The following is a 24,380-nucleotide window of genomic DNA, read 5'->3' as shown; positions in this document are numbered from 1 at the left end:
GTAATCCGATATGTTAATATCGAATTTAGCGCTACTCCTCTTGTCGGGGAGGAGTACAGAAATCGATTTAAAGAGCCCTTTATATCGATATAACGGGCGTTGTAGTGTGGACGGGTACAGCGTTAAATTGATTTAACGCTCTTTAAATCGATTTAAACGCGTAGTGTAGACCAGGCCTCAGACTTAACTGTCACAGCGGAAATACTAGGTAGATATCACTTTGACTTTTTTTTCTTCAGTTGTACAGTCTCCAGATTAGAACTTTAGCTTTTCATATAAAGATTCTACAGGAACAGTTTCAGACTTCTGTCCTTTCAAACTTCATATTTTTAAAATGTTCCTCAAGCATGTCAGGATTCTTCTCGTCCACGCCATCTAAGTCAATGTCAAAATCCAGTTCATCACTTTCCTCTGACTCCTCTCTTCTACTGATCTTTCTTTGGCAATTTCCAGCAGTCTCATTCTCCATCTTCTCTGGTCCTTTACTGATCCTAAACGGAAACATACAAATATTATTTGCCAGGCTTTGAGGATCTAATTATTAAATGGGGAGTGGAGCAGAGGGAACTTCTAGTTTTTTTAAAAAAACAAACAACTCTACTTCTGCTGCATGGAAAAACTAAATGAAATAGTAGAGAGAGATATCCCTGAAGAGAATCCATTAATAGTTCAACATATCAAACTGTTGCTGGCCATAAGCCACATACCAGCAAATTAATACATGATGCTCAGTAAAGAGAAGCTGCTGGCACAAGAGCAATAAAAACACTAAATAGCATAGTTGCTATGCTCTATAGCAACCCTTGAGTTTTTTGTTTGTTTGTTTGTTTTTTTGCTTACTATAATTCTGAATAATCAGATGACAAATTCAAACAGTAAATTAGCTTCTTAATCCATTTTAGAGGGCTTAGTTGCAAAGGGTAAACTGCATCTAAAACAAAGTCTTATTGGATCTGATCTCATTCCCACTAATGACAATGGGAGTTTTCACCCCTGATTTCTTTAGGACTGAGGTTGCGGTTTTCTGCTGAATCCTGTCACGATTACTTTAAAGTTCATACTAACATTAGAAACTTCAAACATGTTTTGTTAAGAGAATGCATGAGCTACAACTAGAGCAGGTAATCAAACTTTCAGAGAAGTACTTACAGAACTACAATTTCTTCTTTCTTTCCACATTTAGCACAGACTTCTAATTCACAAGCACAGGATCTACAAATAATATGGTAAGAATCCTTTATAGTCTTTTGGAGGCACTTCACACTATTAAGAAGGAAAACAATATTAGAGTGATTGTGGCTAGTTAGCAAATTGGAATGTTCAACTAATTCTTGAAACAATTAGACTGGTTGTTGGAAAGTTTTATAAACCCCCAAAGTGGGAGAAGACTACTTTCTGGCATATACATAGAGGACTTTATTACAATCTCCTATGAAATATGACTTAATGTTAACTACTTGATTGTTTTATCATATTTCTTTTCTCCTTTAACTTATGTCAGTTTTGGAAAATTAGACCAAAAGAGGGAAGAATTTGTTAATGATCAAAATGATAGAACACAGATCTCTGTGTCCACTTATTTGAGCAAGCTGTTTGGTTCACTAACACTGCCTGTTTCTTTACAAGCTGTACAACTTTTCCTATTTCTTTGGCTCAGACAAGAATAGTCCAAGCAGAATATAGTACTGTCATATGCAATTTATAAATGCAAACTACAGATGCAGAGAAAATAGAGTACACATCTTTGAATTTCTCAATGTCAAAAAGATGATTTGAGTCTAAACCCACAAGAAGCAGTGTACTATTCCAAACATTTAGAGGCTTTGGTTGCTATTGTCAAAATAAAAATGATAGAGGACATCTGGCCTGAAGGTTAAAATGCCTTCAAGTTTGAATGACTCAAACATTCATGATATATCAAAGGTCTTCTCTTTTGGACAAAAGCCAAGATGGTGTTTTTGATGCAATATAGTCAGACCCAAAACACCACCCTGAAAGCCTGCCCTTCTCAGCCCTGAAGCACTTGAAGGATTCAAGTCCACAGCTTCTTTTCAGTGGGTCTTGCAGAGGAAGCAAAAGAGGCTGGATACCAAGTCATCAAATACTCTTCCAGTTCTTGGAAGGACCAGGTGGGCTAGTAATTAACATCTTATTGGGGCAAGAGGCCTACTTTTTTTAAACCACAACTTTCAGTCACCATCTGTTGCACTAGTTTCAAAGATTGAGGAAAGCAAGACCAAACAGTTCAAACAAGCATTAAAAACAAGACTAAGCAAAACTAACCATTTTAACTTAAACACCAATAAGCTTTCTTTAAAAAGATTAGTGCTATTATCAACCTGAGGAAAGGCTGGTGAAAAGAAGACTGAGGGAATGGTCAGGAAGTGTACGCTAGAGCTCAGGTGTGGTGCCTAGGGCAAAGATCTTTAGCATCCACACTCTCATAGGAGCCCTGAAAATAAAGTCTGGGCTTTCAGACCCGGGTCCATGGATTTGAATCCCACTAATCCTTGGCTTACACTGCAGTGCAGACATACCCTTTAATACCCTACATTGCAGGGCACCAGATCTCATGGAGCTTGAATGTATAGTACCACAGGATAAACTGCTCTAAAATCTTCTGTGGTAATGTTCTGGAAGACGATATGAAAAGCTCAGTCTGTATCAGCAAGGTTTCTAAGGTGTACTCACCCAGACCCTGCAAAGTTTCCAGCCAAAGACATGCCATTCATGCAAAAAAGTTCAAGGAGAACATAAAGTACTAACCTATGCACTTTTACAGTATTCCATACTATCTGGTTTCTACCACAACTCCCTTCCTTGGGCTCCAATCTTTGTCTCACCTTACTCTAGACTACACTGTGCTTCAAAGATAGTGATTCACGGATGTCCGATTCCTCAGGACATTGAAGTGCACAGGAATCATGGTTCTCTGAGAATATAAGCCCTTCATGTACTGTCATGGAACGCTTTAGTTTCAGTAACTAGCATGATTAAATGTAATGTTAAGAATGGATAGGATCTGAACTCAAATTAAAACTTCAATTTTTTTCATGAAAATGTGTTTGTTTGTTTGTTTTTAACCAAGCTGGCTATTTTCTTTTAAAAATTAGTCATTTTATAGCACTGAATATTCCTTTACAAAATGAAAAATTTAAAATTCAACTTCTACTGAAGCCAGGAAAGCCATAAGAAATCTTTGGGAACTAATAATGTGATCCAAGTGTCAAGAGCAGCCACTACTGGGATACTTTTAGGCCTTGGCTACACTGGCACTTTACAGCACTGCAACCTTCTCGCTCAGGGGTGTGGAAAAAAACACCTCCCTGAGCGCAGCAAGTTACAGTGCTGCAAAGCGCCAGTGTAAACAGTGCCCCAGCGCTGGGAGCGCGGCTCCCAGCGCTGCAAGCTAATCCTCATGGGGAGGTGGAGTACCTGCAGCGCTGGGACCGCGACCACACTCGCACTTCAAAGCGCTCCTGCGGCAGCGCTTTGAAGTGCGAGTATAGCCAAGCCCTCAGACTTGCAGAGGGAGCTGCTCTCACTGACTCAATTCAGTAACAAAGCAAGTTGAAGGCCAACTGAAATAGTCTTCACTGAATCCTAAACTGGCTCTTCAGAGCATGCCTACCCCTGATGAGGGCAGAAGTGGGATATGTCCACTACTTGCCTTCCATTTGGATTTATCACTAGCCAGACTTAAACAGACAATGCAACAGGCCTTTTCTCTTTTCACCATGAAGACTGCATATCCCATCCCTGTTAAAAGGAGCTCAACTTTTCAAGGAGTGGACCGTATGGAACTAACCACAGAATTAAATCATAAGACTTATTTTCAGGTTTTTTTAAAAAATATTTTTGTCATTACACACACTCACAACACCTTCAGCCCATTATGCTTTGTTGTCAGTGAGTGACTTCTGTCCACCTGTACTCCCTGAGTTAGCCTGGCCCCATTGATAAGGGATTTTAGAAGAATTAGGGATAAAAGAATGGCAGCCTAGAGCCTTGTAGGAAGCTTTCAATATTGCCTCCCAGGCTGCTTGGCCAACAGCACTCCAAACAGACCACACTATAAACTGCAAGCAAGTACACAGACACCAAACAAATATTTGTGGGAACATTTTCTTTGGTTTCCCTTTGCATGGTTTCCAAACTACAGTAGAACCTCAGCTATGAACAGTTTGGGAATGGAGGTTGTTCATAACTCTGAACAAAACCTTATGTTTTTTCCCCAAAAATGTGTAACTGAACATCAGCTTTGAAACTACTATGCAGAAGAAAAATGCTGCTAACCATATTAAATTTAAAAAAATTTCCTTACCTTGTCAAATCGTCTTTTTTTTTTTTAAATGTCATCTTTTTTTTTTTTTTAANATCACTTTGTTTAGGTTAAAAAAAACAACGGTTTCTTAGGCTTTGAGCTTTATTTAGAGATTCACTCAACAAAACTAATTGCTTGTGTAAACACATTACTTCAGTGTGCTGTGAGGTAGTAAAGTGAGAAATACTAGATTCCCTGGGGGGGGCGGGGGTGTTTCTACTGCTGCCTGATCACAAAGTTCTGGTTCCAAGTGAGATGTGTGGCTGACCAGTCAGTTTGTATCTCTGGTGTTTAATTCTGAGGTTCTACTGTACCTCAGCTGACACCCTGCATTTTTATTTGAAATGCTGCTTCAAAATTAAGCCATCTTAAATCTCACATGGCTTTGAAACTATGGCTCAAATCAGAACCGATCAACTTAGCAAAGCTGAAGAACCTCGTCTGAGTTTCATGTCTGGAATGGAATCATGTAAACTTCATGGGATGTTGCTTACCTTTTATAAATATCTTCTGCATCTAGTTTCCGGCAAGCATCAGTGAGTTATGATTGATGGAATGTCACATAACACTAGATCACTTAATAATTTCCAGCAGCCAAGATAGCATGAACAAGATGGAAATGCTGTACAAATATATTTCAGTACAGTCAAGCTGCTGTTTAACATAAAAAGTGGTTTCAGAATACTAAACTCTTGAGAAATTTAGAGATTAATTAGTCCCTTAATAGCCCTTTAAAACCCAGACCTCTCCCTCTTATGGCCTGAATGGTGATCTTTTCTTCATGTCACAGAACAGAGCTGGTGCTAGCTGACTGGGGGCCCTAAGCAAGAATACTTGAGTCTTTTGAGAGATTTTTAAGAATTTTCTAAAAGTAAAGTTAAACTTTGAAGGCAAACTGACATTCTGTTTTTTGTTTGCTTTCCCAAATTGATCAAACATACCACACACCCTTAGTAACCCATTAAATAGCCTTTGTTACTCAAGTTACTATGAAGTAATTGATATTTTTCACTCTGGTTTTAGTATTTTGAGCTCTGGGAGGACACTATTCATAATTCTGAAATCTACAAGTAACATCCACAAAAAATTAAATGGTACAAGTTGCCAATCTGCAATGAAGACAATAACTTCAGCAGACATATAGGAACCGCAAAATAGGCAAGTGTTTGTGTGTACTTTTTTGCAGAGTAGCATTTTTCAACAGCTTAAGTTTAGACCAATGAACACCCAGTGTATAACTAATTGTATGAAGTAGCTGCAACTGAAGATGCTAATCTCCAGATTATGGGACCCATTCTAACCCCCTAATAATTTTAGTTGCCCTTCTCTGAACCTTTTTCTAATGCTAGTACATCTTTTTTGAGATAAGGAGACCACATCTGTACACAGTATTCAAGAAGTGGGTATACCGTCGATTTATATAAGGGCAATAATATATTCTCCGTCTTATTCTCTATCCCCTTTTTAATGAATCATAACATCCTGTTTGGGTGGTGTGTGTTTGTTTGTTTTTTACTGCCTCTGCATGCTGTATGGACACCTTCAGAGAACTATCCATGATCACTCCAAGATCTTTTTCCTGATTTGTTGTAGCTAAATTAGCCCCCATCATATTGTGTATATATAGTTGGGGTTATTTTTTCCAATGTGCATTACTTTACTTTACAACTCCACCAAAAATATTCTTAACATTCCTTTATTTTTTTTTTTTAATCTGATGTGCAGGTCACATTAAACAGTAAGCATTCTATTAGCTAAAATTACATATTTTAGCCTGATCCTGCAATTAAATCTGCAGAGGCTGAGCTGTGCATCCTCAGAGCTCCAATGATGTCCATTTACAAGGAGCAGTTTGTAATAGTGGCAGCCTTTATTTGTGTATGTTTAGAATAAGGAATATCTGATAACTGCCAGAACCATCTATTCTATCTCAGCTACTGAAGAGAATTTTTTAAAATAAAGTTGATTTGATTTTAATGGTCTTCCATCTCTATGAATGACAAGAAAAATCTACTGATGAAAACTATCACCTGAATGGAGGCCATTCATATTTTATACAATATATTCCTATGAAACAAAACACTTTTTATTTTAAAGCCCAATTACAGACAAAGAAGTTCTGCCTGCATAAAAAAAGGTGTAATTAAGTCCTAAAAGGGTTTCTTTAGGCCCCTGATAGCTCTGTTAGATGCCTATTCAGTTATTCATTTGGTAGTACTGAATAAGGTTTGACAGACTCCAAGATTGGAAAAAATACATTCATCTGGTTAAAAATTCCACCCCTTCCCCTCCTCCCCCCGCCCCCAGTTAATCTTGTGTACTGTAAAAATAGAGAAGTTTCAGTGTCCCTGACCAACTTTGCAATCTTGGGACAATCATTTGTTTCTGTGCCTCAGGTTTGTCTATTCAGAGGATTATGATAATTAGGTCCCTCACAAGCACTGTGATGCATAAAGATGTTTAGGAATTTTAATGAAAGGTGCCATATATGTAGTGTAAAAACAAAAAAAACACCCACTGGTTTGCATTTTTAAGAGAACACAACACTTTTTTTAATAAAGTAAATACAACATTGTAAGATTTGTTGGAACTTCAGCCTACTGAATTTAGAGCTCAATACAATAGGGATTGCATCTCTTCTACACATCAAAATTAAATTTCCAAAAATGGTACACCCCAAAAGAGGTTCACAAATTATACAGTGATTAGCTGTGAAGTAATTGTTGACTCACCATTTCTTCGGTTTTGATAGTGGTTTGTATTTGCTGAATTTTACACGCCACTCCAAGACCTCCTTACAGCGCTGACACACTCCATCATGAAGCTTTGCATTGATTTTCTACAAAAAAAAAATTGTGCTTGAAGTGTCATCTTTTATAAACCAACCAATTAGCAACTATTCATCACTTTAGTTTAAAAAAAAAAAAAAAAAAGCACCTCTTATGAAGTAATTTCATCTTCTTTTGATGCCATGCAGCTAAGAGTACTGGGGGAAAGATGTATTCTAATGGCAGTGCAAGAACGAGTTCACATGTTTATCTACCTGTTCTTATGTTAGTGATAAAGATACTGAACGCTTCCAAGCATTCCTAAAAATCAGTAAAAGTAAGCATTGCCAGATTACATCCAAAGAGTAAAATGTATGTGTGTGTTTAATACGGAAATGGATTTTGAGACACCAGCTTTGTTCACTGAAGACAGGTTACAAGTTTAATACCTATAATTTACAATATATTAGGCTTTAGCAATGATGATGTACATTAAGTGGGTAGCCTCAGACTTTTCTAAAAGCAGTGCCATATCTTATACCATCACAACGACACTTAATGTCTTCCATACCATGAACTAAGTTCATTTTTCTTTTTAAAGAAAGGAAATATGATCAGTTGAACTAAAGTGTTTCCATGATGAGGGAAAGCTTAGTATACGTACATTTTGCCCCACCACCACAAAAAAAAAAGTCCTCCTATTCACTGAATTAGATGAGAATACAGTACACGTGAAAAAATCACTAGTTCCACTAGAAAATAGTTATCCAGGGCATAGGGAACCTTGGCTTTCTTAAACAGCCCTCCTTTCTTAGGGCATCGCTACACTTGCAGATCTAGAGTGCTCTGAGTTAAGCCAGCCTTCACAGAGTGCACTAGGGAAAGCGCTGTAGTCTGTCCTCACTGACAGCTCCACACTGACTGTGTGCCCACATTAGCAGCTCTTGCAATGGCCACAGAGAGCAGGGCAGTGTGGTAGCTAGCCCAGAGCAGCAGGGGACATGACAGGGCTCAGGACAGAAGGAACTTGCTGGCAGCAGCTGCTGTCTCAACTTGCTTATCAACTTAAAAAGGCAGTGTACTTATGGGACAATGCAGTCTCTCACACACACAGTGTGTGTCTGTCTGTGTCTGCCATGCTGTCTACCCTCCCTCCACTCCTGCTGCCTTATAGAGTGTGAGGCTACATTAACAACTAGGTGTTAACCTTAAGGGCTCATCTGAGTGCTAGTTCATCATTTAACAGTAAGGCATTCCCTGGGAAACATCTCACCCTCTGACTCCACCACCTCAACCAAGCAACACAATCATCATTGCTCTGTACAGTATTAAATTGTTTAAAACTTAGTGTGTATACACACATATAGTCTTTTGTCTGGTGAAAAAAATTTCCCTGGAACCTAACCCCCGCTACTTACATTCATTCTTATGGGAAAATTGGATTCACTTAACATCGTTTTGCTTAAAGTAGCATTTTTCAGGAATATAACTACAACGTTAAGCGAGGAGTTACTGTATTCCAATACTCATTTAATCTTCCATACCTACCTACTTAAGATAGATGTAATTGTTAAGAGTGCAAAGAAGTAGTTTACTTAGTATAGGTTCTTAGATCTTTTAATAAGCCTCAGGCTGAGTGCACATCCATTTTATCTACTGAATCTTCAAACTTTCAGGAATACCAACTCTAATTTCTCTGATCGCCTTAGCCATTTTTATTCTACCTGAATACAAGAAGCTTATGTTCCTTCCCACCTGATTTAAGCCCAATCAATTTACTTAGCAGTTTAGAATATTTTTTTGCAAATAATATTTTACACTATAACCACCCCTACCTCTTTACTGACAATTTTTCCCACAGTCCTACAGACAAGTTGAGAAATAAGACTCAGATAGCCATTTCCCTTCAGCCTTCCACTGCAACTGACAAAAACTGGAGAGTAGATTTTTGGGAAGAAGTATTCTATTACTACTCATATCTCCTCTGATGGGTACAATCCTTGGCTCTCCCCCACATCACAGATGTGACCTAGAGACCCTACCCTTACCTTCATCTCCTCCGCTTTTGCCTAAGGCCTTATTTACTTTGGGAAATTTGTGCACATGGTGATCGTTTTGGACTGGGAAAGCTCCACCAGCAGTAAAAGTAATGGAAACAAATGTAGACAAGAAGCTAATGCTTTTAGTCACCATGACATCTAATCCTACTCTGCACCACTGAAGAATATCTATTGCTACTCGTGCCCCCTCAAAACAAAAAAAAACCCACCCTAACTTTTCCAGGGTGGAGGCCTCCTGAAAGTTGTCTTAGAATCCTTCTGGTAATCAGCCATACAGACCTTTTCAAGGAAAACCTACCATAAGTGGGAGTGGAAGCTACTGAAGATTCACAAGTACTTTGCAGCTGCATAAAAGAGGTTGTGGGTTTTTTTGCTGGTACAGGAAAAAAAAAAAAAAAAACAACTTTCTTTAAAATTTTAAGTTTAAATAAGAATCCTATCTAACCAAAGGGGTCTTATCTACCAGATGTGGGTTTCAGGAGAGAACTCAAATCTGCGCCAGCAAGTTCTTTCCCACCTTTGTTCCTTGAAGATTTTCCAGTATCTACTGTGATGGGGCAAAGCCAGATGGCTACAGTAAAGTACTGAGAAACAGGTATGTTAGCCCCAGGCTAAACAAATCCCTAGGACCCTGGTAACCAAATGGCAGTTACTTCAGGTTAATCAAGGCACCTGGAGCCAATTAAGATCTTTCTAGAAGGCAATAGCAAGACTACTTTAAAGAACACCTGCACCAATCAAGCAGCTATCAGGCACCTGTTGTAAAAGGAGCTCACTCCATCAGCAGGGAGGAGAAGCGTGTTGAGAGCTGGGAGCAAGAAGGCGAGGAGCTGAGAGTGAGAGAGTGTACTGCGGAGGACTGAGGAGACAAGCGTTATCAGAACAGGAGGAAGATCCTGTGGGAAGATAAAGAAGGTGTTTGGAGGAGGGCCGTGGGGAAGTAGCCCAGGAGTTGTAGCTTCATGTAGTTGTTACAGGAGGCAGCTATAAGACAGCTGCGATCTACAGGCCCTGGGCTGGAACCCGAGTATGAGGCGAGCCTGGGTTCCCCCCAAACCTCCCAACTCCTGATCAGACACAGGAGGAGCTGACCCAGACTGTGGGGTCCACAAGAGGGGAAGATCACTGAGGTAAACAAATCTGCCAATAAGCGCAGGACCCACCAAGGTAGAGGAGGAACTTTGTCACACCACCACATTTAAAAAAACCAAAAAGCTGTCACCATATTTTACTGGCATCACAAGTCGTACAAAGCATTTTCTTTGTCAAGAATACTTATGTTTTTTAATTTATTAAACAGAACATATGAGGTTTGACTCCTATGAGTCATTAAGAAGGGTAATGCTTCTTCCAATTGCTATGAACTGGCGATGGAATACGTACTTCTAGTTGGACAAGACTTCCCCCCCTACTCCCCCCCTTTTTTTTTAAACTAGGTTTAGAGTAGAGTCAAAAATTAAAAAGAAACCACACCTGGAAAACCAGAACTGCTTGAGAAAACAAAATGGAGGATCACTAATAATAGCCATTTCAGACATATGAATATTATCTGATCATAGCGATGAATCCTGTGAGAATTCATCTACAAAATGTACAACAGTTGATTTTAAGATGTGTGAAGTAACTAAGCCCAAAAATCTCACAGTAAAATAAGGAAAAAGCAGTGATATTACCAGATTTTTTTGCATACTTTCTACAGGTACAGCTAATTACAAAGAGGCCGAGTATAAGACATTCAAAAAAACTGCATAACTGACAAGAGACTGCATCAATAGAGATGCTTACATAAAAGTGTAGTAAAAAAATTAGATCAACGATAAGTACAAATACTTTTTTCAGTGGAAAAGAAACCACTAGCCTTTTCATTTGCAAGTGTTAAAACAATATTAACTGGAGAAAAGTGTGGGTTTTGGGGGGGCGGGGGGGGGGCACGGAGGGGAAGACTACAAAAAAGTGTGTTGGGTAACTTTTAGTCTGTAGAATGACTCGCCAAATTGTCTGAATAGATCTGTTAGTGTTCAGAGATATTTAAAAATCTAAAGTGGCCTACCAGTACACATCAAGAATATTTACTAATTAATAACACAACTAATTGTAGTCTTAAAGGAAAACTGCAGTAATTAGTTATACTACATATAAACAACATGTTTTACTATAACAAATACACATTCAAAAACTAACGCTGGGATTTCCAAAGGAACTTAAGGGAATTAGATGTCCAAACTCTTTTTTTTTTTTTTTTTATAGGTTCCTTTGAAAATACTAGCTCATCTTTCAAAAATAACTGTTTCTATCTATTTTAAAGTTTCATACCGTCCACCATCTCTATAGTATCTAAGCATCTTCTCCATATGGTCAACCACAATAGTGAAGTTGCTAATAGGCTTCATTGATCCTCTGGCTAGTCTATCTTTTGGGAAGGGGTGTGGAAAATTCTGCTTGGAATATGGGTTTTTGTTGTGCTGGTTGTCTGTTTTATTGCAGGGTTTCTGGGGGTTTTTTGGGTGGTGGGGAATCAATGTTACAAGTACCATACTTGTCCGGAAAGGCTGCTTGCTTCTTTTCGGTTTTGTTTTTAAAGACTGATTTGAAGAGCCCTTAGATTTTAATCCTCAGTTCAAAAGAGATCCTCAGCATCACCAGAAAAAGAAGAATGATCTGGCAGTGAGTTTCTCCTTGAGGGAACAGAAAACAAAGCCTTAGAATGGGGAGCAGTAGAAGGAATACAAGTGGAAGATTCTCTCTGGAATGAAAAGTGGAACAGAAACTGGTTGCTTCACTGAGGGCTTGGGTACACTTGCAAGTTACGGCACAATAAAGGAGCCCCGTGTGCCCTAGCTCACTCCATGTCCACGCTGGCAAGGCATGTAGAGCACCCTGACTCCGTGGCTACAGCACTGCTGGTACTCCACCTCCGTGAGAGGAATAATGTTTGCTGCACCTTGGCTACAACGCATAGGCGTCAGTGTGAACAAGGTGTTGGGTTACTGCGCTCTGATCAGCCTCCGGAAACATCCCATAATCCCCTTAAGTCAAGTGGCCACTCGTCATTGTTTTGAACTCCTGTAGGAATGCAGAAATGCCTTTTTCAAAGCTCAGTTTGACAGCCGGCATGCAAGTCACTAGTGTGGAATGCTGTGAGAGAGGTGTGGGTGGGGCGGGGGGGTGTACGGGGCTCTGCTGCTGTCTGAACTTACAAAACAGCATGCTGACATGCTCTCTCCCCCCACATACACACCAACACACTCCCTGTCACACTCCACTCCACCCCATTTGAAAAGCACATTGCAGTCACCTGCATGCTGGGATAGCTGCCCATAATGCACTGCTCCCAACGCTGCTGCAAATGTGGACACACCAGTGCGCAAGCAGCTGTCAGTGTGGACAGACTGCAGCACTTTCCCTACTGTGCTCTCTTAAGGCACATTTAACTCACAGCGCTCTACATCTACAAGTGTAGCCATGCCCTGCTCAGGCAGCCCCAGACACAAACTTTCAACCCTAATATCTAACTATTCTCTCAAGTCTTAAGTGCTGATTCCTTCCTAGAATCGCTACCTCTAAACCTCTTAAAAGTGGGACTTGCAGTAGTGGCAGAAATGCCTCTGCCTCTACTTTTCAATTTTTATTTTTTAAGGAAAAACTTTTCTGTGCCAAGTCCAAAGCTCCTTGGCTTCCCAGACCATGCTCCCACCTGCAAACAAAACAAAAACCTCTCAGAACTGGATTTTAACATACTCCAAAGCAGGACTTAAAGAGACTGGAGCCTCTCCAACTCCATTATGGAAGCTCTAAGTTTCTTCTGTGTTCACAGACTGAAGGTTACTTGTGATTCTTGCAGGCTCAAGTGGTGAACTTCAGGCAGATTGAACATCTGTTAACTAAATGCTCCTCACCAATGTATCAAAGGTATTATGTAAGGCAGCCTTACAGACATTTGTCTCACATGAAGGACAGATCTTAAACCCAGTCTTTCCCCCAGGATCTGCCATTACAGCTGGAAAAAAAAAATCAGAGTTAGAAGGGATTGTTCAGAAACCCTTAAATACTGTAGGCTTAGTTATCATTATGCAAATAACTACTGTGTGGCATAAAATGATTGGCGAATAGACACACCTAAGCAATTCATCTAGTTGTCGTGTTTGATTAACAAAAGGCTTTTCAGACCTGATCCTGTTCAACGTATGTCAACAGCAGTTTCACCATTCTCTTTAATGGAACTGCAACTAACCCTTATTTTCTTAACATGGAATATATTTGTATTTAAGTGTATAGTCTATACAATAACTTAATCTAGACTTCTGATGAAGCAGTTTATCTATCTTCTTTCTATAACTACTTAACTTTCCACCTTAGTACAGTAAACATAAAAACTTGGTCTCAAAATAAAGTGTTTTTTTGTTCTAAACTAATTATTATAGGTGGTGCACGCAGCACCACCCCTAGTCAAGTTTGCCCGGAACTTCACATTATAAGACCTAGCTTTCAGTGTTTACAACTTTGCCAAACAAACTGACAAGTCTGTTTTCCATGCTGAGTGTCTGCCTAAGGCAGAATCTTTTTTGGAAAAGTTTCAACTAAGAGTTCAGCCATTTCTAAATAATATTTATATTGAAAAACAATATTCAGTCCATGTTTTTTTATTTTCAACCATTCCATTGAGAAGCCTTCATTGAGAAGCCTTCATTCTTTGGAGCATGTAAACAAAATTTGGCAAGGGGTTGCCCTGCTGTCAGGGATGACTTTTGCTATCCTTATGAAAAGTTGTCCAAATTTTGCCAAGTGATAGACCTTTGAAAAATCTCTGTTCACAAATGCTCAGAAGATACTTATTAGAATTTTTGGCAGCTAAATTCTCTGAAGACTCTAGCTGCCATGAGAACACTCCATCTTTTCACAGAAGCTGTGTGCCAACTGCACAATGTGTGCACCATCCCCACACAGTGACTGAGCATGCTCCATCTCAGGACCACAGGGAAAGGCCTTCTCAGGCCCTGGAATTGCTGCTCCTGACTGCTGGGGGCCAGCATGGCACCAGGCACTGAAACTGAGAGCAGTGATACTGTCCCTCCTGTGCTCTTAATGCTCCTGCTGGTGCCCAGGCAGTATGGAGAAGGAGGAAGATTTCAGCTGTAGAGGGGGAAAATACATCATGTGATCATGTAACTGAAGACTGTCATAATACATATGCAGAAGGAAGATAAATTGTAATTGCATAGGCAGCCTTAACTTTGTTTTTTCCTGAGTGCTTGGCCTTGCAAATGTAATATTCTTAACACTTTTTATAATGTAATCAGATATTCGAGATATCACCACAGCATAAACATCCTAGCACCCTTCTGGATTTGTAAAGAAAACTTTACTTCAGCCACCATGCTTTTAAATATCAGAGGGGTAACCATGCTAGTCTGGATCTGTAAAAGCAGCAAAGAATCCTGTGGCACCTTATAGACTAACAGATGTACTGGAGCATGAGCTTTCGTGGCTGAATACCCACTTTATCAGATGCATGTTTTTAAAGGCACCTTTTAGGTATGTGCCTTTTTTGTATACTAATTTACAGTGTGATAGTTTAAAAAAACAGAACTCTGCGATAAAGTACTAAAATATGGACCTTCCCTTTAAAACAGACGATTCTGAAAATGACCGGATTTGTTTTCAGCTAAGACTCCTTTTCCTATTGTCTCAACCATACTCATTTAGGATAAATTTAATTGCAAAACTTAATACTGTAGTCTGAGTTAAAATTTAAAGCCCTGCAAACCAGTGCATAATAGTTTATCTTCACTCCACCCGCCCCCCAACATACTGCTGAATCAGTATGCAGTAATTTGTATTCCTAAGACTATCTTTGTATCATTAGCCATTTTAACATGTTACGGGGGTACAACAAGACACTGCTTAACAATAATTTCATTATTGTTAAGCAGTGTACTTTTAAAAAAAGGAGTCAGCATCCCTCATAGATACTTCACTAATTTCCAATAATACACTGTGACTGGTACTGAAGAAGGAAACATTTACTACTGGACTGATGACAAAGATAGGATCAGCAATGTGTAATGTACTTGGAATGCACGGGGCCATACCCAAGAGAATTGCAATGCATGTAATAATGCTGAAGAACACATTTTTCCAAGTACTAGTTGGAAATAATTCATAGTAGATAGATAAATACCTGATTGAAGCTATGAGAAATCCTGAGTTCATTTTAATGGAGACATGAAGCACTGAACACTATAATTATCAGACAAAGAATGATGCTCATTTCCTGTTGGCAGTAGATTTCCTGTACTAGCCCTGTTCCTGCAGAAACCAGCTGGCATACAGCAATGAAAGCAATCAGCATATTGTATATTTTTCAATTGTTTGTTTTAAACAAGTCTCACAGGAACATCAATTAAAGATACATGCTCTTTCTTCCCCCACCATCCTCTCCAATCCCTCTACTTCACTTCCTTAGTCAGTGCCCAGCCCTGCCCATATTAGTCATAATTTAACTTTTCCTTTTTACACTGAAACTCCAAAGTTCACCTTAAGTTAAGATCAGGTGACTGGCTCACAAGACAAAGAAGCTATGACTCATATGTCCAGTCTTCTACAGTTCCAGCAACATATGCTTGAATAATATGAAACTACAGAGCTCTCATCTGAGGCCAGGTCTACACTGCGACTTTAAATCGGTTTAATGGCCGATATACCGATTTAACGCTGTACCCGTTCACACGACGTCGTCATTAATATCGAGTTAAATGGCTCCTTAAATCGATTTCGGAACTCCTCCCAGACGAGAGGAGTAGCGCTAAATTCGATAGTGATAACTCGGATTAGGGTTCATGTGGACGGAAATCGACGTTATTGGCCTCCGGGCGGCATCCCAGAGTGCAGCACTGACCGCTCTGGACAGCAATCTGAACTCGGATGCAGCGGGCAGGTAAACAGGAAAAGCCCCGCGAACTTTTGAATTACATTTCCTGCTTGCCCAGCGTGGAGCTCTGATCAGCACGGCTGGCGATGCAGTCTGAAATCGAAAAAGAGCTCCAGCATAGACCGTACGGGAGATACTAGGTCTGATCGCTGTATGGGGAGACAAATCTGTTGTATCCAGCTCCGTTACAGAACACGAAATGCCAAAGCGTTTGAATAAAAAACTCCAGGATACACAGCGCTGCGTGACAAGCGTAACGGGAAGCCAGAGACTCAAATGGACGCTCATGAAGGGAGGGAGGGGGTACTGAGGACTCCAGCTATCCCACAGTCCACAGCAGTCTCTGAAAATTATTTGCATTCTTGGCTGAGCTCCCAATGTCTGTAGGTTCAAACACAGTGTCTGGCGTGGTTCAGGGAACAGCTCCTCAGTTTATTTCCCCCCACCACCACGTGAAAAAAAAAAGGGAAAGATTGCTGTGCTATGGCGTTTGCTCAATGCACTCCGCGAAAAAGGCGCCAAAGGGTTGTCTGCTGCCTTCACAAAGGGAGGGGTGAGGCTGTACCCAGCACCACCCGGGGCAGTGTTTTCTGCCCCATCAGGCACTGTGCTCTCAACACGGAAGTGGGAACTATGGGATAGCTGAGGAACAGCTACCCACAGTGCACCGCTCCTGAAATCGATGGTAGCTTTGGACCATGGACGCAAACAATCGATTTCGTGATCCCACTGTGGACGCGCTAAACCGATTTTATTAGATCTGTTTTGTAATATCGGTTTAAGCTAATTCGAAATAATCGTGCAGTGTAGACGTACCCTGAGGTCCTCTCCCACAAAGAAATGCACTGAGTAGTACCAGTGACTTTTATTTAAAATGAACAATACTCGTGAGAATCTTTAATAAAGGGTAATATAAATGTAATGCAGTTGAATTTTGTTTTACAGCAAATCACTTTACAATTTGAAGAACTAGTCCAATTTCTTAATAGCTAAAGTACAATTAACATTTGTCTAATTATCTTGTCATCTTCGGCATAATTAGTATTTAGTTATCTGAAGATTCCTTTTTCTTTTGGATTTAAGATTGTCAGAAATCACACCTGTTGAATGCCATTTTGCTACTCAATTCAAAGCTTAAAAAAAAATCAGGAAAACTGACCTATCAACCACTAACAATTTTCAAATAAATATTTTTAGTCAACTTATGATAAAATGCTATGGAAATAAATGCATGATGCCTAAACAAGAAAGTAATTTTATCATCTTGGGTCCCAAAAACACAATACCACAATTTTAATTTTTTTTTTTTAAAAGAGAATAGAGCAGATGTAAAGAGTAGAAGTAGTTAGGAATAGGAGCAGGAAAATGTTTTAAACAGACCGAGCAGTGCAAGTGGAAACCCCTACCAGACCTATAGTGAAACAAACTAATAAAGAGAAGATACCGGTATTATAAAATCAAAAGGAGCCCACAGATGTGTAGCTGGATTTGCAGTCAGTGGAAGGGAGAAACAATCCAGAGCTTTGAAAACCAAAAGGGCAATTTCAAATCGGATACAGAAATGGAAGAGAATAGCAGTTTGCCTGCTCCTCCGCAACAGAGGCGGTTACAGAATGCCAGTAAGCCTGTCTGTCCCCGTCCTTTGATGCCTTGCTAGCATCTCCTATGCCATTCCAACCTGTGGTGTTTGTGCAGCATACAAAGTGAAATGTAGTAATCAGTCAGAGGGCTTGGTTGGGTGGAACCACAAGAAAGCTAAACATGTGGGAATAGCTGCCAGCTATTGTATGTGTTATTTATAGGGCTTCTGGCTTTCCAGGTTTGTTAGTTTCACTTTGGGGGTGGGGAGTATTTTTTTTTCTAGCAATTTTGAAGTTTTCTGTAGATGTCCAAAAATCAGAGTGTTTTGGAGCGCTTTTGTATACTGTATTGAGTAATGTCTTTAATGTCCTCTTGCATGCTTGAAACAGTAGTAATGTTAAAACAGCACTATGCTGAAGTGCATTTGGGAATCTACTGTGCACAAGCAGGGTCTACAGAGACCAACTAATACGCAACACATTTAGTGTGCTTTAGAAATCACATCTGTAGTCCATGTTATGACTCTACACATAAACATTTCTGGTGTTTATTGGATAAACACCAATATTTTGTTTGGAGGGTTTTTATTAGCTACAACCAAAAATCAGAAGCCCCAGTTATAGTCAATGTATAAGAATTTAACCAGCCAAAAATTACCATGTTGTCAAGTGTGGAGTTTTATTTATTTTTACATCTAGACTGTAACATGGGAATATTTTTAGTTTTTCTATTACAAGGACTTTTTTGGCTAAAAACATAATCCAGGTGAAGACCAAGTGATGCTGCTAAAAACAAAATATTCTGGAGCTGCGAACTTGCCGTGCACTGAGGGCATCTGACTCATGCTGGACTTCATCAACGCAGAGAAGCAGTGAGTGAGCGTGGAATAACTTCTTCCATTTTCAATTGTTTAACTCAGTTATTCTATTAAAACAGGATTGAATGCAATTCAAATTTGAGCATTATGCTTATTGATCAACAAAGGCAGGAATGAACATCATTTGGTACTTTACACACTCTCCTGGCTGCCTATAAGATTATTAATGGACTAAAACTTCCAGTGGCTTCATACACATTTATGAACCAGAAAGACAGGTTGCAGTGGTCCTGTGAGTATAGCAACTGACACAGACCAGTTAGCTCAGAGCAGGAAACAACATTTGCAATGTAGTAGTCACCAGCTAAAGAACGCTCTGGCAGAGGTGATTACACTGATCCCACCCATAACTGTGTTCAAACCCAAACAAAACAAGCTTTTGACCTTCTCCTACTATACTCTTTCTTTTCAGTTTGTATAAATCTTTTACCTTCCACAGTGACTCAATGTGGAAATTATGAAGGGGGTTGGGCGGGGGGGGAAGACACATCATGGAGGAGGAGGAGGAAGAGGAAGAGTGGATTAACACAGGCACATCTCTTTGGAAAAAGTGTGAAGACACTGAAATTATAGCCCTCTCTATTTTATTATTGCAAGTAGATATTCTGGGGATATCCTTTTAAACTTTAAGGAAGTTGCTCTTCATTCTAAAGAACAGAACTGAAAGTTGTTGGGGCCGGGCATTCTTGAAGTACACTACAAAATGCTGATCTGAGATTGGGTGCAGGGGCAAGGAACAAATTGTCAGTGTGCATTAATCTCAGGTAGGTGTTTGACATGTTAGATATGCATTATGAGAGGTAATGTACTCATTGGTATGCAAAATTCAGTTTAACCTTTTGTTTTTACATCTGGCAGTGGTTCCAATAATACATAACAGAAGTTGATATCACAACAGAGACCACAACCTATTCCCAAGCCTCTCTCTCCTATGCCACTGTAACCAATTACTTCAAACTAACATCATGTACTGTACTAAAACTCACAAAAGGCACACCAATAGCCCTACTCCTCATAATTAAAATACATGTGACAGCTATAAATAAGTCTTCTGTATAAAGATACACACAACTAAAATGTCACTACACAACCTGCAGACTCAGGATAAAGAGTCAGTCTAGAACCAAAAAAAAATAAATTGTACATCAGTGACAAACTCTCAATATGTAAACAAAGAATGTGACTGTATACAGTGCACAAACTACTCCAGTTAAAACAACTAACTTGTCAGTGTTTACAGGTGGCAGCTGTCCAAGCGCAAACAGGTGCCATGTCAATGTAAGATATTAATAACAGACAATAAAGGGCACCAAATCAGATCACATCTAGTAAGAGCAAATGTTTCAACACCTCCTGTATCATCTGTGTCCCAGAGGCTAGCGAAGATTAGAAGGTGAAAAAAACGCACTCACAATGAAATGTTCTCTGGGCTCATGCAGTCCTCCCACATTGAAAGAACCCAGCAGAATGCATGGAGGCAGACAATGTCAGAGTGTAGGAAAGCACTAAATGAACGCGAGGACATGTGGCGGAATCAAGATAATAGGTGGTGGCAGCATGATAAGAGGCAGGATGCAACGCTGAGGCTACTGGAAGATCAAACTGATTCTCCAGAGTATTGTTGAGATGCAGGAAAGGCAGCAGGAGCACAGACCACCACTGCAGATTCTGTGTAACCAACCACCCTCCTCCCCAAGTTCCATAGCCTCCTCGCCCAGATGCCCAAGAACGTGATGGGGGAGGCCTCTGAGCATCCAACCACTCCACCCCAATGGACTGCCCAAGCAACAAAAGGCTGGCATTCAATAAGTTTTGAAGTGCAGTGTGGCCTTGTCCACCCCTCCTGGGCTACCTTGGCAGTTATCCCCTCATTTGTATGATAAAGTAATAAAGAATGCTTGAATTTGAAACAACAATGACTTTATTGCCTCTGCAAGCGGTGATCGAAGTAGGGAGGGGAGGGCAGTTGGCTTACAAGGAAGTAGAGAGAACCAAGGAGGTGGATTTTCATCAAGGATAAACAGAACTTTCACACCGTAGCCTGGCCAGTCATGAAACTGGCTTTGAAAGCTTCTCTGAGGTGCAGCATGCCCTGCTGTGCTCTTCTAACTGCCTTGGTGTCTAGCTGCACGTAATCAGCAGCCAGGCAATTTGCCTCAACCTCCCACTCTGCCATAAACATCTCCCCCTTACTCTCACAGATACTGTGGAGCACACAGCAAACTGTAATAACAATGGGAAAACTGGTTTCACTGAAATCTAACCGAGTCAGTAAATTGCGCCAGCGCGCTTTTAAACATCTGAAGGCACATTCTACCGCCATTTTGCACTTACTCAGCCTATTAGTTGCCTGTGTATGGCTTCACGGGCCATGGCATTAAGGGGTAGGCTGGATCCCCAAGGATAACTATAGGCATTTCAACATCCCCAACGGTTATTTTCTGGTCTGGAAAGTAAGTCCCTTGCTGCAGCCGTTTACAAAGACCAGAGTTCCTAAAGATGCAAGTGTCATGTACTTTTCCCAGCCATCCCACGTTGATGTTGGTGAAACATCCCTTGTGATCCACCAGTGCTTGCAGCATCATTGGAAAGTACCCCTTTCGGTTTATGTACTGGCTGCCTTGGTGCTCCGGTCCCAAGATAGGGATATGCGTTCCATCTATCGCCCCACCACAGTTAGGGAATCCAACTGCAGCATTTCCCAGAGTCACTACTCTTGATATCAATAGATCTTTTATTGTGTGGGCTACTTGGATCACAGCAGCCCCCACAGTAGATTTCCCTGCTCCAAACTGATTCGCGACTGACCGGTAGCTGTCTGGCGTTGCAAGCTTTCAGAGGACTATCACCACTTGCTTGTGAACTGTGAGAGCTGCTCTCATCTTGGTATTCTTGTGCTTCAGGGCTGGGGAAAACAAGTCACAAAGTTCCATGAGAGTGCCTTTACGTATGAGAAAGTTTTGCAGCCACTGGGAATCATCCCAGACCCGCAACACTATGCGGTCCCACCAGTCTGTGCTTGTTTCCCAGGCCCAGAATCAGCATTCCATGGCATGAACCTGCCTCATTACCCTGATGATATCCAAATTGCCAGGGCCCATGCTTTGAGAGAAGTCTGTGTCCATGTCCTCATCACTCTCGTCACCACGCTGCCGTTGCCTCCTTGCCTGCTTTTGCAGGTCTGGTGCTGCATACATTGCAGGATAATAGCTGTGGTGTTCACAGGCTCGTAACGCATGGCAATCTGAGCAGACTCATGTCTTGCCATGTATTGGCGTCTGCGCAGAAAAAGGTGCAAATAAGATTCTCAAGCTGTTCCTCTCACTGTGGTCGGGGGGGGGGAGGTCTGACAAACATGTACCTTCAGAACCATCCGCAACATGTTTTGCACCATCAGTGCCGCTGGGAGCTCAACCCAGAATTCCAATGGGCGGCAGAACAGTAGGAAGACTCCGTGGGATAGACTACCACAGTGCAAACACTCCAAAAGTCGATGTAGCCCCAGTACTTGTGGACTGCAGCCCGCCGACTTTAACGTGCCTAGCGGGGACATACAATCGAGCTGATCAAATCGACCTAATTTCGTAGTGTAGACATACTGTCCAAGAAATAAAATCCTTTTCTTAATGCCACCAGAAATTAAGTACATGATTGATTTTTTTTTTTTTTTTTTTACACACAACTCTATTAACTTCAGTTTAGAGCAGTGGATCTTGAACTTATTAGATCAGCTGCCGTCCCATTTGTGGCTGCAGTCATTTACACCCCTCTCTTCACAAAAGTACCACCACAGAGCTTTGGAGGCAGAGTGGAGAGCAGCAGTTGCTGGCTGGGCACCCAGCTCTGAAGGCAGCAGGATGCCAGCAGTAGCACAGAAGTAAGGGTGGCAATTTGAAGAGTAATTTTTGTCTATATCATTTTTCACAGCAAACTTAATGCCACATTGCCATCCTTATTTCTGCACTGCTGCTGCCACCCTGGGGCTAACAGCTGGAGACCCACTGCCTCCAGGGGAGGGATTGACTGTGAGCAGAAGGAAAGCCTGATCCCAGGCTGCCTTCCAGTGAGAGACTGGGGGAGGGAGAAGAGCCAGGGGTTGCAGGGCACCAGCTGTCCCTTTATCCCTGCCACCCAGGTGTGCACTGCCTTTCTGCACAAGCCCCAACCATCTGCGGCTGACAGCCAGATCTCTTAAAAAAAAAAAAAAAAAAAAAAAAGGTAGCAGAGTTTGTGCCCCTCTAGAGAGGTCCACCCCATAGTCTGAGAACTGCTGGTATAGAGAAAGAATTAGAGTAGCCAGTTTTGGTTTTGAGCCAGCATATTTTGGTTGTGTGGCACTAGCATAAACAAGTTAATAACAGAGTCAAGACCAGAATTCAGATCGTTGATTCTCAGTCTATGCCTTATCCAGAAGATCATCATCATAATAAACAGTCCTAGTTAAGGTCCTCAGTGCTGTACAACTTAAAAATAACTATAAACAATTGAAATATTACATGTGTACAAAATCAGTAACTACAAAAAAATAAAGGAGAACAATTTCTATACAAATCTTAGTGACTTTAGTTATGAGTATTTAAACCTTTATTGCAGGGTGGTGAACTATGTGAAATATAATGATCAGGGTCCATCTGAATGTTTGTTTCAGTTTTGTGTCTCAGAGGTGTACACAAACCATGAGTTTTTGTTTTGAATTAATCCTAAAACTGAAAATAAATCCCCAAAAGAACTTTGTCAGTTCAGCATTAAGAAAACTGTGAACCTTGCATGGTTTTATTAGACTTAAGTCAGCCAGAGCCACTCACAAAGTTGAGAAACCATTCAAAGACTTTCGTTTGCATCTGTAACAAACCAGTAAATGATTCAATGGCAAAGTTTCCAATCTGTAAAATGGTGTTAATAACTTAAGGCATATGTTAGTAAACTCCTGAGACCTTAGGCTGTAACAATATTATTACACAAATCCTACATTTTTGGTCTAAGCTAGGCTGACAAAGGGTCCCTTTACATTCCAGTTTAGGCAACAGAGTGGGAGCTGAAGCTATCCCTCCCCTTCTCCTATTAGCGGGCTGGAGAGAAGGTTCATCCCCAGACGTGGCTTCCATGCCTGGTTTTTAATGATGCCAGGTGAGGTTATTGGTCATTTCAGCTTGTCGAGCAGCTGCCCATAACCCTAAACCTCCCTTGTACAAACAATGCGCCACCTCCCCGGCCCCCAGTCATCCGGCTTGGGGGCTCCCAGCCGGCCAGCACACACTAGCGCTTCCCCGCTCACACCGATCGCGCCCTGCTCAGGTGAGAGGTTTAACGGCTGTTTATTGCACGTTAACGACGATTGCTCAGCACCGTCCCGTGGACAGGGCACGTGACCGACTTGTCGCAGCAACTCACGTGCACCCCTGCTCAAGTTCCCCACTTCCGCCCCGCCCGACAGCTCCCGCAGGGGCTAGCTCTGCAGACCGCCCGGGCACACGGAGGCCCTAAGTCCGGCTACTCGCAGCACTTCAGCGCTCTGTCAGGGAAACCCCTCAGCGACGGGGCCCTGGCAGCGACTTCCTCCGGCCCGACCGCTCTGTACCTTGCGCTGGGCGCTTGTGTCATACTTGTCATTTTTGAAAACTCGCGAGTTCTGATGTCTCTGGGGCCGTGAGCGGGCCACGTTCCCCCTCTGGGAACTCATCCTCCCGCACCGGAGTCCACCGCCGCCGCACGTGGCTCCCTGGCCCGCCCCCTGACCCGGAACCTCTCGTCCCACCTCACTGCCGGCCTCGAAATCCGATTGGCTGCATCTCCAAAGGGACTCGAGCTCTCCCATTGGCCGGGGATCAATGTCAATTGGCTG

The 24,380-nt window shown here is 41.3% G+C and overlaps 1 protein-coding gene across 1 annotated transcript; it reads right to left on the bottom strand.

The window, feature by feature from the left end:
• Window positions 1–66: 66 nt before the first annotated feature.
• On the bottom strand, window positions 67–24,257 carry C6H9orf85 (chromosome 6 C9orf85 homolog). The gene is made up of 4 exons (XM_032798167.2): window positions 24,117–24,257; window positions 7,057–7,163; window positions 1,150–1,263; window positions 67–491 (listed from the first exon to the last, which is right to left on the bottom strand). The coding sequence occupies exons 1-4, from the start codon at window positions 24,216–24,218 to the stop codon at window positions 299–301; spliced, it is 516 nt and encodes a 171-aa protein (XP_032654058.1). The 5' UTR covers window positions 24,219–24,257; the 3' UTR covers window positions 67–298.
• Window positions 24,258–24,380: the final 123 nt, after the last annotated feature.

The sequence above is a fragment of the Chelonoidis abingdonii genome, chromosome 6 (assembly GCF_003597395.2).
Source record: "Chelonoidis abingdonii isolate Lonesome George chromosome 6, CheloAbing_2.0, whole genome shotgun sequence".
Lineage (NCBI taxonomy): Eukaryota > Metazoa > Chordata > Testudines > Testudinidae > Chelonoidis > Chelonoidis abingdonii.
This window is presented reverse-complemented; position numbering and strand designations above follow the sequence as displayed.

What these genes read in the sequence shown, in the direction of transcription:
- C6H9orf85 (XM_032798167.2), bottom strand. Translation starts at nt 24,218, where the DNA reads ATGAGTTCCCAGAGGGGGAACGTGGCCCGCTCACGGCCCCAGAGACAT. An exon ending in CTATCAAAACCGAAGAAATG is followed by an intron (nt 1,264 to 7,056) that starts GTGAGTCAACAA and finishes CCTTCTTAATAG; the next exon opens with TGTGAAGTGCCTCCAAAAGA. An exon ending in AAAGAAGAAATTGTAGTTCT is followed by an intron (nt 492 to 1,149) that starts GTAAGTACTTCT and finishes GTTTCCGTTTAG; the next exon opens with GATCAGTAAAGGACCAGAGA.